The sequence below is a fragment of the Coenobita brevimanus genome, chromosome 21, assembly GCF_032717465.1.
Source record: "Coenobita brevimanus isolate Jiangsu-jjx chromosome 21, ASM3271746v2, whole genome shotgun sequence".
Classification (NCBI taxonomy): Eukaryota; Metazoa; Arthropoda; class Malacostraca; order Decapoda; family Coenobitidae; genus Coenobita; species Coenobita brevimanus.
Genome location: NC_136974.1, coordinates 37,974,970 through 37,991,495, shown reverse-complemented (window position 1 = coordinate 37,991,495; position 16,526 = coordinate 37,974,970). Strand labels below are relative to the sequence as shown.

General features: G+C 42.0%; 2 protein-coding genes across 3 annotated transcripts; both read left to right on the top strand.

Moving 5' to 3' along the window:
• Positions 1-1,051: 1,051 nt before the first annotated feature.
• LOC145392219 (uncharacterized) lies at positions 1,052-9,491 on the top strand. 2 transcript variants are annotated; one of them, XR_013895950.1, is made up of 6 exons: positions 1,052-1,212; positions 2,142-2,611; positions 3,012-3,220; positions 4,297-4,493; positions 5,142-7,073; positions 7,140-9,491. XR_013895950.1 is itself a non-coding variant. In XM_080266671.1 (5 exons), exons 1-5 carry the CDS (start codon positions 1,057-1,059, stop codon positions 5,355-5,357), a joined length of 1,248 nt encoding a protein of 415 aa, XP_080122797.1. In that variant the 5' UTR covers positions 1,052-1,056; the 3' UTR covers positions 5,358-9,491. The 2 variants fall into 2 exon arrangements, 1 of the variants encoding a protein (XP_080122797.1); XM_080266671.1 differs by having other exon boundaries at positions 5,142-9,491.
• A 3,901-nt stretch (positions 9,492-13,392) lies between these two features.
• Positions 13,393-16,119, top strand: LOC145392167 (ADP-ribosylation factor-like protein 4C). Its single transcript, XM_080266617.1, has 2 exons — positions 13,393-14,038; positions 16,064-16,119. The coding sequence occupies exons 1-2, from the start codon at positions 13,393-13,395 to the stop codon at positions 16,117-16,119; spliced, it is 702 nt and encodes a 233-aa protein (XP_080122743.1).
• The last annotated feature ends 407 nt before the right edge of the window (positions 16,120-16,526 follow it).

Below are 16,526 nucleotides of genomic sequence, written 5' to 3'. Positions count from 1 at the left end.
ACGACGTTTTTTTATTTATATTCTGTTTACTGATGTTGTGCCATCTCCAGACCAGTTTTATTCAGGTCAGATGAGGCATTTCGAACTGAAGGGGGTTATATTTAGATTTCATTAGCCTTTTCCTATGTTAAGATCCTTCAGGTGATTTACCGTGGTTTGGTGGCATAACTAAATTGAAACGAAAAACAAGTTAGGCAGTTGAGTTGAAAAGTTGCCCAAACCTCTCCAGTTGTGAGGACACTGGACAGTTTTCCTTGCCTTAGGTCATCATTACCAGGTAAGGTAAGGTTTGTTCTGGCTATTACTTAACTTTTGTTCAGCCTAATGGAGTCTTGTTTACAATGAGGTAAATTTTTAGAAGTAACCAACGTTTTCTTTTATTATTATTTTTATGGTTTCCAATGTAAAATACCGTGTTTTAATTAGTTTTGACCTTCATTTTGGGGGGAAAATCTCCTTTTTGTAATTTTGAGTAAGATTTCCAAAAGTGGGTTTATTCCCCCAATTCAAGATCAAAATTAATTAAAAACACACTATTGTGCATTAAACTAACCCAACTAACTTAACCTAACCTAGGCCTAACCTAGGGCCTGACATAGACCAAGTGCACATGGCTGCACCAGCCAATATGGCGTGACATTCATCCGCTACTGAGCAATAGCCTAACCTAAGCCACTGTATCACGGCCCCTACAAAATTAGCTCCCCCAACTCAAACTAGCCTTAAAAGGTAAGTCTTGGTTAGAATAGTTCAGGGACGTAATTTAATGAAAATCGGTAACGTTGGTTGCTTCTAAAGTTATACCTACAATGAATTTACCTCAGCCTGAGAAATTTTCAGAAGGTGAAGCTTAGGGTAGATGCAGTGAGGTGCTTAGCGGCAGTGCTTGTCCCTGTAAGTTAGGCCTTTGCCCTGTGATGGGTCGTTCACCCACTCTTCTGGGATACAAGGCCATTGCGTCATTCATGTGACCATAGTTACCACCCTTAGATGTTACCCTAAGTGTCCATTTAGCCTGTTAACTAACCTCCCATCAACACCCAACAGAAATGAGCAATGCCTGAGCCCAGCCTGCACAGTGGTGTGACCACCCGTCGTGGTCTGCGAGGTGCCAGCAACTCTCCCAAGACGACGGCTGAGTGTGGCAGCGGTGGTGTTAGTGTCAGCAGATCACCCCGCGCCCGCAGTGCCAGGACTGCCACACACAACCTGGTTAGACAGCAGTCGCCATTCATCTCTATAATTACTGAGTCGACCACCTTCATTTTATGTCAGGAATGTGTTGCAGAATATCACAGTTTCTTCCCTGCAGTAACATATAAATCAATTAGGCTGAAAATATCACAGTTTCTCCGCAGTAACCTATAATCAACGAGCCTAATATACGAAATTTTCTGTAATAACTTACCCGGTACTGGTATAAATCAGTTAGCCTCAGACTCTTATAACTTTTTCTTTGCAGTAACATATAAATCAATTAGCCTCAAGATATTGTAACTTTTTCCCTGCATTAACATATAAATCAAATAGCCTGTGTGTTCCAGATATTGCAACTTTCCATACAGTACAGGCAGTTGTCAGTGTAAGCCAGTCATGTGTTCTGGTTTCTTGCAGATTTTGTCATACTGTAACATGTAAACAGATGTTGTTTTAGGTGAGAGATTTGTTTCAGAATATCAAAACGTAATGTACTGTGCAATAACATATACCAGTAATTTAATGGGTTATGTTGTGGACTGTCACAAGTTCCATACAGTAACATTTAAGATCAGGGTTGGTTCTGGTTTGTCACAGCTTTTTTCTTGTAGTACAGGCATTGGTTATTACAAGAGGGGGATGTACTCCAAGATACAGTTACCAGTGGGCCTTGTTTATAGTTGATGCATGTTTTAGCATTTTCCATCAATAGACTTTTTTTTTTTTTTTTTTTTTTTTTTTTTTTTTTTTTTAGGGCCAGGCTTTTCTGATTCAGTTTAGGAAAGTTTATTGCATTGGAATGGTTTGGTAAAGAATTATTTAACCCTTTCACTACTAGAGAGCCCTTCTTATTTGAATAAAATAGTTTGTTGGCAGCCTGATGAAAATGAAAATTATTGTACATCATTGCAATGCAGAAGTTTAATAAAGTGTGTTGTCATCAGAGTGGTGATCGTGGTGGCAGCAGTGATGAGTATTCAGACGATGATGGTGTTGTCAGTGAGGGGGATGAAGTTGACCGCACCACCACACACGGCCACTCCCCTCAGCTCTACCCGGATCTTCCTGAAAGCTTTGGACACTCACCCACACGCAGTCCAGGCATTAAGTCCAGTGTTGCCTCCCCTGCTGAGACTGTCGATACATCCCGGTCCAGTTGTCACTCCCGCACCGGTCCCAGAGCAGTCAGGAACCCAGTCACACGCAGTCCAGACAGTCCTAGGAATAGGCTGTACCCAAACTTGCCTGAAGACAACACCAGACACAACACAAGAGGAGCAACGCCGGTCATGCTCATATTCATCGCCACAGTGGTCATTGTGGCGATATTGATTCTCTGCCTCACCGTAACTAATAATGAGGAATTGAAGCCAAAACAAGTAGCTCGCATCAAGCCAATTGATGAAGTGTACAGGTAGGTTAGGATAGGTAGCTACTTCATTGAGGATTAGGTTTGTCAAGATGATTATGTCACCACTTATCTATAATGGAACAGAAATTAAAACTTTACTGTTAAAAAGTGATGTTGATGCACCTTGAGATACTCCGTCAGACCTTCCCTCCTTTATAAAAATGCTAGAAAACGAAAGTGTTAGAGAAGCATGGAGAAAATTTTAAGAAACACAAAATTACACAAATTTTTGTTTTTTGTAATTTTTAGGGATTAATTCGACAAACGTTTTCTGTAAATGGAACGTGCTTTAAAAGATGTGCCATTACTTTTTTTTTGTTTTGCATGTAACTTTTAGGGATTGGTTGAGTTTTCTGTAAATGGATCCTATTGTAAACTACGGTACTATATACTCCTCATACAGCGACCTGAAGATGTCCCTGAAGGCCCTGAACCATGAGACAAGTCAGCCGCGAGAGTTTTGGGTTCAGCTGCTGGGTCAGTTGGGCAGCATAATGGTGAAGAAGCCTGGACAGCCGGCGGTGATATTGGTGGTGGTGCCACAGGATTCACGCGCCACTGCTGCCTGCCTCATACACAGTGTGGCCCGTGCTATCAAAGAGGCATTTGAAGGTGATTTAATGTAATTATTACCGGTATATACAGTATCTATTGATCTGTAGCCAGACACCGTAATCTCGTAAGAGGTGGCCACAAACAAATTGCCTCCATGTTGGCCATTCCCCTGCCATTTTGCTGCCCGCCCTCCAAATTACACCCCGACTCTCATTATAATGGTTATTATTTGATCTGGAAAATGCAGCATTGTTGATACAATAGTTTTGTTTTCCATATAAAACAGTGATTAAAATTATAGGTGATTTATGGTAAGCAAAAGTGCAACATTTCTACTGAAGATATGCCAATAAGGTCCCATGAGGCACAGTTCCATTGGGGGTAAAGAAAGCTTTGGTTGAAATTTAAAAGTGAGTGTGCATACAGATACGGTGCTGTACTCATATAGAGACTGGATATGGATAGGCTGGTGTAAAGGGTGTGCTGTATATGAATGAGTGTTGAGAAATGTGGTAGAACTAGAAGACAGATGGATATGGCAAATATGTGTGTGAGAAAACAGGGTGTGGAATTTGATGATGCAGAAGAAATGTCAAGGGACTGAAAAGAATAGATGCCATCTGAATATAGATGCACATGGAAGGCTTCATCTCTTTTTAACATGATAGTCAGTGGAATGACTATCAGACAGTTGTATGTGAAGTGCATGTGTCATATATGTGCAGCCCTCAAAACAGGATGTCATTGATTTTTATGTATGAGTAGCCTGCATCCCGCATTACAGAGTACAATCAGGAAGAGTGTATAGAAGCCAGGCATGTTCTGCCTTTTTCAGGTGCTGCAGAAATTGTCATCAGAACATGGGGCATTGCCTTCCCATTCACCCCATCACTTTTAAAATCTTGGTCATTAACCCATTTACTATGGTGACATCTTTTAAAATTTACACTTGCCATTTCCTGATGATTCTAATCAGCTTTAGAGAGTCCCTTTGAAATTAGTGGGGTTAGATCTGCCTCTTCACAACTAGGGGGTTCTCCTAAAATGAATGAAATCATCCGGCGGTAGTGTGATTAAAATGAAAAGAAGTAATTGAAGGGAAGGGTAAATGAATATATCATTCATTCACACAGATACAAAATTTACGATGTTTGATGTGCGTAGTGGCAGTTTATATGAGTCTGCACAGCTGAAGGTGGAGCTGGACAACTCACTGAAGGGCCTGGAGTCAGCACATGCAGCAGTGGTTCACAACATAGAGCTGGTGCCCGGCCATACTGCCATGATATTCCACGCTTACTGTGACAATGAAAACGCTCCATATAAGCAGGTAAATCTGCTGGTTTTATGGACACATGTTGTGTCTGTTCTGATCCTGTATCTGAAGCTAGTTGCCTTAATCCTGAAGGAAGTGGGCACATACAAGCCTCCATGTCACAATGCCGTCTGCAGTCAGGCTGCCCTTCCTCCAGATCACAACACCCTTACTGATATACGTTTCCACTCCATCCCTTTGTTTCATCCTTGATCTCCCCCGTCCACTCTCTCCCTCCGCTTCATTCACATAGCTCTCCTAGTCAGTCTTTGATTTTCCATTCTCTTCGCATGGCCAAACAATCTTAAGGTACTCTTAACACTTTGCATCACATCCACTGTCATGTTACATTCACTGATTTTCTTTGCCGTCCACTCACCAAGTAATACAGTACATATAAGATCATAAGACATCCAGAATATTGACTGATTTGTGGAACAGTATCTGTGGTAGTGCCTGTGTATTCAGTTACCAGTTGGACTCTTTGTCTTGTTTGATGAAAGAACCATGAGATTATTATTTATTATTCATTATTATTATTATTATTATTATTACAGTATTAGTATTGATATTAGTATTAGTAGTACAGTACTACAGTACTCATTTTCCATAGGCTAACTAGTTCATTAGTACGGTATTTATCCCAGTTTTCTCATCCTATAGGCCCTAATTCTACCGATGATGGAGATCCCTGTGGACTACAACACAGCAGCACACACCCGGCTGGACGACTACGTGGCGGAGCAGCTGACGAAGCTGTGGGGCGTCCAGCTGCGGGAGAAGGATGTGTCAGCCATCATATCACGCATCGCCAATGCTCCCGTCCTCATCAAGCCCGAGACACCCGACACCATAAGAGCCCTGTGTAGTAAAGTTTAGGGAATGTTTTTAGTTCCTTGTTTTGGATTTTATCCCATAAGAAAATCCAGAGGATGGTTGGAGTGTATTGCTCACCCATTGCCATTCAGGGATTGGTAACTTGTCACTCACCTTGAATGTCTGGATTAAGTTGCCAAGCCCCAAGTACATTATGCTTCTGATGGGACAGTAAAGGACTGGGTGACAGATGGATAGTTCTGTTGGAATAATAGTGTTTGGAAAATATTGTGGGAAATTTAAAGTCTTTTGTCCCAGGCACATCAGACATCCACAGACCCAAAAGGGACCTGTGCGGGAAAGTAAAGGGGTTTTATAAAGCATTTTTTTGGCCAAGATTAAGTGAAAAATACTGTTAAGAGCCTGAAGCCTGTATCCCATGGAAGTCAGAGGCCTATAAAGCCATGAGACACCTGTGTGTCAAAGTATATATAGGAATGTTGTCAGAAGTTATTATTTCAGGAGTAATGTGGTTTGGAAAATACTTGTACTTTAGTGAACTTATATATCCCAAGCAAATGAAAGGCCTCATTGCCATAATAGAAATGTGTGAAAAAGTATATCTGTCTCCCAAACAAACTTCGAGAGAATAATGTATTGGCTTAAATTTGTATTAGGGTGGGTTGGATTGAGGTTGTTAAGATACTACCTCACTAAAGTTACAAGTATGCTTGATTTGACTTTGAAGTTCTAAGTAGGAGTATTGAATCCCTGCAACCAAGAGATGTCATACCAAAGGTGAATATATTCTTCTAACTGTCAGCGATGAATGTCAATGTAGAGAAGAAAGCTTTTAGTAGAAGTACTATTTGTAGTAACTGAATTAGAGCAAGGTTTTAAAAAAGAAAACAAAAGAATTAAAGTAAGACAAATGTTGACAAAATCATCATCATCATCACCATCGTCAACAGCAGCAGCAGCATATTCCCAGTGTTGCAGAGGGTTGTGTATGGCCCTGAACAATAAAATGAAGGTGTAAGAAAAAATCATCTGAAGGCCAGTGAGCGAAATAGCCAGCTCGTGGATTTACTCATAATTTAACCCATTCAGTGTAGAGATAGTTTTTTCCATTTTATTCTTGCTGCCTCGTGATGATTTTAGTTTTGGATACACTTTTTGACCTAGAGGGGTTTGATACAGCCTTAATAACCTCATAGAATATGAGAGGCCTTTCTTGAGTGGATTATCATTTGGTAACAGCAAGAATAAGTGAAAAAGGACATTACCTGAAATCGAGTGGTTAAGCATTTATCTGCCTATCTATCCATCAGTCACCAGATGCATTACTCCTGTAAAGGGTGACCACAAATGAATTGCCTCCATGTCACCCTGTTCTCTGTCATTTGGCTGCCCTTTCTTCAGCTTGCACCCCCCCCCCCTCCCATCTTTCCTATACCTCTCTCCCCTATCCCTCAGTATCACACTTAGCCCCAGCCCCTTCCCTCCCTCCCTCCACCTCATTCACATACACTTCTTAGCATTTATAATTGTCAATAATGCATTATTCAGTGTTATATTAAGCATTATATTGACAAGAATAGATGAGAGGTTGTGAACAGGGGTGTGTTTGGTTTAATAATGTGGTGCTAGGCTTTATATATTATTAAGATTGTACCAAAGCTTCTGATTATCCAGTATATAACCAGTAGCATTTATTCAGGAAAGTGATGTCGACATCAGGATACACTGATATAAGTACAGTAGGTACTTTGCTGCTAGGTCAAATACATGTTCCTCGGCATCCTTCCTGTCCTCTCAAAAGAGGATGGTGGACTGCAGGAGAAGGGGAACTTCAACCTTTAGTCCAGATGAGCCTGAAGCCATAACAACAACAACATAAGAGACACAAGTACATTAGTGAGACTACAGATTGGCTGTCACCATTCCTTCCTTAAGTACCGGTACCAACACAAAAGGTATTTCACAAACAATCCACTTTGCCCCTTTTACAGTGCATCCCTCCACTCCACAACACACTTACTGCATGCACCTCACTTCCACAGCACACAATTCGACATAACCTCAGCAAAAGGTCTCTGGGAATGACTGGCTGAAGTGGACACGTTCATACAGTCCAATGGGTTAGTGTCCAAATAAACTTGGAGCCACAGAAATTTTATCGTCTCACGTCTCACATTTTTCTCTTTCACAGACTTTTAATGCCCTATTACTTTTTTCATATATTTGATTGTGTTGATGTTTGTAAGTATGATTTCCCTTAATTAATGCTGTAAATATAAATACTATGTAAGTGTTGTATTAGTATTAGGAAATCTGAGTAATCTGTATACAGGTTTTGCTGTGGATGTGTATATATATATATTTCCTCTCTGCTACAGTTGACTGTTCCCAGTGTACTTATCAATATCTGCAGTGAGAGAGAGAAACTGCATTATACTGTATAACCAGATGTGACAGTTTGTATATGACATATTAGCTTGTGTTTAAAGTGAGTGATGGCTAGAATGAAAAATAAATAGGGTACGTGGAGTAGGAACTGAAGTGTAAATTGAAAGATATGTACGTTAAATTTTTTACAGCACGTAACTTAAAAGAGGCTAGCATGTAAATTTAGTTGGGTAGGTGGGTGATGTGATGCATGAGAAGTGTAAGAGAAGAGTGGTAAGACTGAACTTTGCATTAAGCATGGCATTTTTATGGCTTTGTAAATAGCTTGTAAATTGTGGTTTATCCATGGCCGACATCAGGATTTTATGATTATTATATTGTAACAGATATATACCTTGTTTCTTTCACCAGTTCTCAGCATATTGGCTGCCCATCTCTCCTTAATTCCTGTTTATTGCCATCTTGCTTCCCTATTCCATGTCTGCTGTCCCTACATTCATGTCACCTTACCTGACTTCCAACCTCCCTACCCCTCCCTACTTGACTTCCCACCTCCCTATCTTCTCTATTTTCCTTCCCCTAAGATCATGATTTGCCAAGTTTTCTTCAATTCAGTGCACTGTGACTGTAAAAAAAAATTTGAATAAGCAAATGGGGTTTACAGTAGTCAGCTGATGTGTAGAGGATATGACTGTGCTGCATGTAGTGATAACAAGCTGTGATAACTGCTGCCCTTGTCCATGGTTGAGATGAGGAAACAAGCAATCCTCACTTACTGTATTTTAAACCACTGAATCAAGATGATGTCCAGATTGATTTACTGATATTTTTGCTGCAACCAGAAGATTTTAGCTTCTTGAAACTGGGTAATGGCCTTTCTATACCCTCTTTACTCTAAATTGGCCTAATGTGTCATTTCTCCATCTTGGATACTGAGTTGTAACAGATGATTAACTAATATGGCCCTAGTCATGAAGAAATGCTATGGAAAGGATGAAGGAGTGAAGTATTGTATTTTTCTTCCACTGAGCTGTGGAATAAGCTACAAAAGGCCAAAAAAAATTTCTTCCTTATGCTAACACATGATGTACTCAGCTTAGGAAATACTGCTTGTACTAAGTTTATTAATGCTATATCTAACCCATCAGTAAATGCATAAAATTGTAAGGAGGTGGCAAAAATGAAATTAAAAGAGAAATTCTCAGGTTCAGTGAGTTACAGATTTCATTACACACTGCAGCAAACTATGTGTTCTTGCACTGTGTTTGTGTTGTCAGATTACGTGATGCTAAGCCTCTTAAACCACCTAGTCATTAAATATCTTCAGTGAACTAAGTTATTTTGTACTGCATATTTCCTGTTTAAATGTCTATGTTATAATGTGCTGGAGTGGGATGCATTCATGTGGTGGCACCAGTATGATGTGAGGTTGGTGTTACCCATTGATACAGATATCCGTCAGTTCCCTCCTTTCCCTCTAAAGAAGGATGATGGATTGCACAAGAAGGGCAGCTTTGGATGCCAGTCCATTGGGTTCACAATCAGATGAGCCTGGGGTTGCAACTACTGCTACTACTACTACTACCACTACTACTACTGCCACTGCTAACTACTTTCTTTAGAAACTTGTGTGACTGGAATGTTTCTGTGTTTCGACTAACTTTTGACGAAATTAAACTACGTGGGCTGTTTGTTGAGGTGCTTGTATTTGTATTGTATCTAATTTAAGTTGGGTGTACACCAGACTTAAATCTTGCTGGACTATGCAGGACAGTTTAAGATTTTTAATATGAGAATAAAGAATTATTTTAAAGTTAATATTCTTGTCTGTTACCAGCTGCAGTTATAATTGCATTAAGTTTACCCGTTTTGAATGCTGAGTTGTAACGAGATTAATGCTAGAATATGATGCAAATCATGAAGTGCTGTGGAAGAGATGTAAAGCCACAGTATTGTTTTATTCTACCACCGAGCTGTGTGTAATAACCAGCAAAAGGACAGAAATATGGGCCAAGCTAAGGTAAAATATTTTAACTCCGTCTTTTAGTGTTTGTGGAGACTGAGTGAAAAGGAGAAGCAGTCATGTGAAAGATATGTAAGATGATACCAGTTATAAGTATGGAATGTGCAAAGATCATTTGGTCCAGACAAGGCTGGCCATAGATAGATAGACAGGCATATGTCGGTCAGTCTGGAACAAATTTTGCAGCCAAAATTATTTTTGGTGTTTTCAAGTTGAGTATATTTCCTTTTTTTTTTTTTTACACCAAGTTTCAGTAATCATGAGCAGTATTTATTACTGTCTTATTATTACCAGTATTATTATTATTATTATTATTATTATTATTATACTAAATAGAGTAATTTTGGGTGATTATCATGTGGTTTGGGTAACTTTACAACCGATACCTACATGTAAACAAACAATGGCGCAGATTCTGTTGCCATGTGGTGCTTGGTCAAGATGTTGGTGGAGGTGTGGGGTACATTGCAGTGAGTAAAAACAGTAATTACAGGATGGCTTCTTTAATTGTTTTTGTGGAACAGTTTGTAATACATTCAAGGATGTCAGCGAACCAGGTACAGGGATATTGCCGGGGAGAAAGCGACAGAACAAGTGAAATTCGGCAGAGACCTCGCTACTGAGGTGGTGACACAAGTGAGGTAGTGATATTATGGCCTGTGAGATAGTGACAGGACTAGGAAGATCAGCGGTGTGAACAGCGAGATTAGCGATAACAGTAATGTGACTAGTGAGATCGTGACAAGTAAGATAGTGATGTGAGCAATGAGATACAGTGATACGATGATATGGCAGGTGGGATGATACAGTGATGATACTCTGAGATACGTAACATACAATGAGATACGTAACATACAATAGCGATGCAAGTGAGATGCAATGACTTTCCAAGATGGTGGTCGCGTGATGACAGTACAGTGAGAATGCAATGGTGACCAAACCATCTGACTTAGAACTGTACAGCTATAGTAAAGAAATAGTCCACATCATTGTGCAACGATGATGTGATGTGTGGGAGGCATCCACAGAATATCAAGGAAATAAAACATCATCCTTTTTGCAATAGTGGAGTTTCCAACTGCAAGGTAAGTAGACAAATCATCGACGTCTCTCTCTCTCTCTCTCTCTCTCTGCGCACGTCAATGGCTGTCATTGTTGTGCTATAATTTACGTTGTTTGAATACCGTACTTTTTTTTTTTTTAATACTGGTTGAAGACATTTCAATCTTAACATGACAATAAATTCGTATTGAGTATAGGAAAGGCTTCATACTGAAGGGGTTGATGAAGGCTATATGTAGCTCCTTCAATTCAACAAGATTCTCTTACGCAGTAAAAGCTTTGAAAGTAGCAAGAGTAAAGTTAAACGATCCACAGAGCAAAATGATTTAAAAATATAAGTGGCTAAGTCGCTGCTGTAGTTAAGACAGAAAACGTATTCTAGTCTAGGGATAAGAAACTCCAATTTTATTAGGCAATGTTCCTCCGCTTTTTTTATGATTGACATCAGATAGGTTAATAATAATAGTAAATTATGAGACTATCAGATATCTGTAAAGTATCGTCAATTCACTCAGTGTCTTGTACTTTCATACACACTTGAAGATAAATTAAGGATTGATTCTAAAACGATGAACCCCCGTAACAAAAACTGTCCACAGTCTAAATCAAGGTGTTATAACTCCACAAATTTTGAACAGGGAATTATATCTACCACGATATATACATCCCTCGTAGAGCAATGATGATGTTATGCTGGATAGGTTAGATGAGGTTAGGTTCTTTATCATTCTGTGTTTGTAACTTCCAAACGATATTATTTAAAGTCTTCCTAAAATACCGGCTTTTGATCCAACCAACTGTCCTTCATCCGATTCCTTTTCCCCCCCATCAGGAACGTAGGGCCCCGGGTCTAGGCTATTAATGAGGCCAGACATTTTAGGCAAGTGACCAGTCTTTCTTCTCAGTGCAGCACTGTGTATGTAATTAACAGCAAACCACTCCCCATACTTCAACCCATAAGGGCTACATTTGGTTGGCGCGGCTTTACCCTGTCTTGGTATACTGTAGCTACATTGTTATCGTCCAGCATTGTGAAGGATTTTCTGCACAGTGGGTTTTCAGGGATAGGCTACAGTAAACCATTTGACTTAATTGTCGGTATTTCTAAAGTCACCTGTAGTCAGTATGACATCCAGTGAGTGAACGGTGGGCACTCACCTACACAGGGTAGTGCTGTGCTGCTTGGGTTGAGCAGCTGCGGCGTCCACCTGGGAGCCAAACCTCCCCATATTTCCCTGCACCTCGCCGTGGGACGAACACCTGGTCAAACCGTGGTGAGGCGCTGTCTACCACAAGGGGTTGCCAGATCCCCACACGGTTTATGTATGTACTGTGCTGTACCTGTAGGACGGCCCCACAGAAACAGTTACTTACGTGGGGTCGACGGGACTGCTCGGTCGGACAGACAAGGGCAACAACATCAGCCCATATATTATAATTGTGTGCATACAGATGAAGTGTTGCTTGTGGGCGTAATCAGTGACTTACATGGGCACATCACACTGTAGTAGATGTGAGCTTGCAAATCGTCTGGTAGCAGAAAGAATAAACTAAAGAATGGAAGCAGAGAGAGAGAGAGAGAGAGAGAGAGAGATTATTGTCGGCGACTGTACGTGAATATGAAGGAGTGAACAGGAACAGGAAGAGCGATGTGTCTAGTGAAAGCTGGTGGGGCAAGTGGCGACAGCAAAAATGAATAAATAAATAAAGATAAAAATAGGTAACAAAATAAAGTTAGAGGAAGCGACTGTTCTTGCCCCCCCCCCCCTCATGGTAGGAACAGCTCGAGTATTCAATTCCATCTGACACCAAGCGATTGTATTCAGTTGAGAGTGAGTCGTAGGAGCTTGACAGTTGGCGCGAAATCCAAATCCTTAAACTTCCCTTCCCCAGCCATGGGATCGATTTTAAGACCTTTTCATCAGCAGTCTACTTCCCTACCGGTCATATTTATTTATTTATTTAATTATTTTTTTATTCATTCCGTACTCCTGGCTCATCACCAGCGATCAACCCCGACACTTAGAACAGTCTGTGGCCGGGGGGGGGGGGGGATGGACAAACTGAGGTTATAATGGTAGAAGGTAGGCAATATTGGGGACTAGAAAACTGAAATAAAATCTCTCCCTCATTGTACCATCTCGCACGTCGTTCATATCATTTCCTAGTTGATGTCATTTCACTCTTCTCCCATATATACCGGTATCACTTTCAGTTTTATAATAGCTACTAGAATTTCATTAATATCTCATTGTTTGGGTTCTCCAGGTTTTGTGAATTTTGTCACGTATAATGTTCTTGGAATTTGTTTTGAGTATACAGTAGGCTAGATAGAGAGGCAGATAGATAGAATATATAGAGAGATAAAGAGAGCAGTATGGTGAGGTAGGGGTGTAGGGTAGCAATGGGGTATACCTGGGGCTGGTGTGAGGGTGGGGGCAAGGTGTAGGGTAGGTGGGGTAGGGTGGGCATTGCTGAGAGCGAGGCAGAGGCAGAGCGACTCAGCGAGTGTCAGTGTGTTGGGTGGCGCGGTAGAGGACGGGTGTAGGCGGAGACTTGTGCTGTAGTGTTGACTGGTGCTGTGGCTGTGTACCTGTGGCGGTGATGGGTGTGGTGGAGGGTGTGGTGGCTGCGGCACAGAGCCTGGTAGCGGGCCTGGTGTGTCTTGTGGCTGGACCGGTGCAAGTGGTGTTGGTGGGGCTGGATCGGTCCGGTAAGACCACCACGCTGCTGCGCCTCAAGTACCACCAGTACGTGAGCGCCGCGCCCACCGTGGGGTTCAACTGCGAGCGTGTTCGTTGGGGCGGGTGGGCGTGGCGGGTGTGGGACGTGGGCGGGTGTGAGCGTGTGCGTGGGCTGTGGGCGGCGTACACACGAGCCACGGACGCCATCGTGTTCGTGGTAGACGCCAGCAGCGGCACCGACAGGTTGGAGGAGGCCCGGCTGGAGCTGCACCGCCTTGCACGCAGAATAACTGAAGCATCAAATACCTCCAAACGTTCCACCCTTCCACGGGGCGCCCCCTGTCGCGCTGCCCCCTGCCGTGCCAGCCCTTGCCGACCCCTGCCGCCCCTCCTGGTGCTGGCCAACAAGCAGGACCTGCCCGCCGCCCGAACCACCCCCGCCCTTGCCGCCGTCCTGGCCCTGCACGACCTGCCTCCTGCACTGCCTTGGGCCCTGGCACCCGCCTGCGCCGTCACTGGAGAGGGTCTGCCCGAGGCCATGGCAGCATTACGCGCCCTGCTGGCACGCCCACGCCGCTGGAAAACACCCGCCCCCGCCCCCACCCCCACCATCAGCCCCATCCTGCCCTTCACAGACACCATACTGCAGCACTGCCCCGTGTGATCTCACCTGCACCATCTCACCAGTGATACATTAATGCCGCAGTAACTTTAGTGCCACAGTGACTTAGTTACCATCACAGTAACCTAACTAGTGCCACAGTGACGTAAATACTGCTGCCACACTAGCTTAACTCTGAAGAGCTTAGTGTTACCCAAGGGTGATGGTTCTGAGCATTTTTGAAACATAAATAAGGAGGAAACCCCAAGGTAGGGACCGATGAGCTTTGCGACTATGAGGCGATAGGCGAAGGGCAGTATGCTCGGTACTTTTCCCACTAAATACCGCATGCAGCAGCCCCAGCCTTAGGAGACCGAGCATGGCAGTGGGTCAAGATCGCCACACATGGACATCTGCATCATAACCTCCAGTGAAAGGACACACACATGCCACCGCCATCTCTGAGTGTAATTATACACGTAACAGTGACCTGCCCAGTGCCACAGTGACCTGGTGACACAGTGACATACACACACACACACACACAACACTTGGGCAGTGTGACCCAACCCACCAGCATACCAGCCCAACCCCTCCATCCCTCCCCACATCACCACCCCAACCCAACCCGACAGCAGCAAGAGAAACTTTTAGCCAGCGGGCAGCACGGGATGTGTGCGTGTGCGTGTTAGGGAGAGGGAGAGAGCTATTTGTTTTTTTTACACACACACACACACACACACACACACACACACACACACACACACACACACACACACACACACACACACACTAATATCACCATGCAGGAAGTTTCAAACATTTCCACAACACACCACCCTCCCTCATATACTCTTCTCCATAAAATATAGCCTAGCCTATCCGTGATCTCAAGATGTCTGTGTCCCTACTCATGAACGACCCCTCTTGCCACACCACACCAGCCTCCCTCACATACCCTGCTAACATACTCACAGCAGCATATTAGTATTGAGCATCATGTTAGTCTGGTAGTCATAGAAGTATAACACAAGATTTATTATGCATTGTTTTTATATCATTTAAATCACTCCATAGAACTTGTATTCTCGTCGGTTAAAGAAACTCCCTAACGCCTCTTCCTTAGTGATTTATTTTGCTACCTACATCTTACCGTACTCGTATGTGTTACTGTAATCATTCTAATTAAGCTCCTAACGCCTCTTTCTAAGCGATTTATTTTGCGTATTACACCTTACCGTCCTCTTTTGTGTTAGGGTACTTAAATGATTCTACTTAAGCTCCCTAATGCCTCTTCCTAAGCGATTTATTTTGCATATTACACCTTACCGTCCTCTTATGTTACTTAAATTATTCTAATTAAGCTCCCTAACACCTCTTTTTAAGCGATTTATTTTTTTTCTTACTACATCTTACCGTCCTCTTATGTGTTACTTTAATCATTCAAATTTCACCACACTTTGCATAAGTAACGTACCGTACAATACGAAATAACATTAGCCAGCCGTATCCAAGAATAAATCGGTAAGGAGATGGTGTTAGGGAGCTTCCTTAACCGGCTACACTACCGGCCAAGACGTTATCGTGCTGAAAGGGTTAATGTAGACTTTCTTGCCCCTTCAGTACGAGTCTCCTTAATTGTTCCTTGGTGAGACGTAGCGAGATGGCAATTTTAGGCCAAGTTAAATGAGTAAGGTATTCATTATCATCATCATCATTATTATTATTATTATTATTATCATCATAATCATAATCATCATCACCACCACCACCACAACCACCATCATCGTCATCATCATCATCATCATCATCATCATCATCATCATCATCATCATCATCACCACCACCACCACCACCACCACCACCACCACCACCACCACCTCCTCCTCCTCCTCCTCCTCCTCCTTCTCCTCCTCCTCCACCACCACCATCACCATTATCATCATCATCATCATCCATACCATCCCCATTCCAAGGTAGGGTGAGGTAGGGTCCAGACAGCCACATAAAAAAGAAAAAATAAATTATGTAGTGAGAGAAAATTGATAGAACGAAACAGAGATACACAACACAAATACGAAAAAAAAATATATTGCAAAAAAACCACAACCAAAAAAAAAAAAAAAATGATGTAGATTTCTCGAAGTGCCATGTCGTGTGGGAAGGAGTCTTAGAAATTAATATTCGAAAAAAAAAGAAAGAAACAAAGGTAGATTATAAAGACATGAAGTGCCAAGGTAGAAATAGATTATGTGTGTCTGGTAGATTCTGATGTGTAGATAAATGTCAATTGGTTTTCATACCGTAGGTGTATATAATTAGGGAGGTTCGATTTTCATTTATTATTATTATTATTATTATTATTATTATTATTATTGTTACCATTGTACCATTTTATTATTGGTGTAATCTTCAGTACAGTGTGACATTATTATCATTATTATTATTATTAT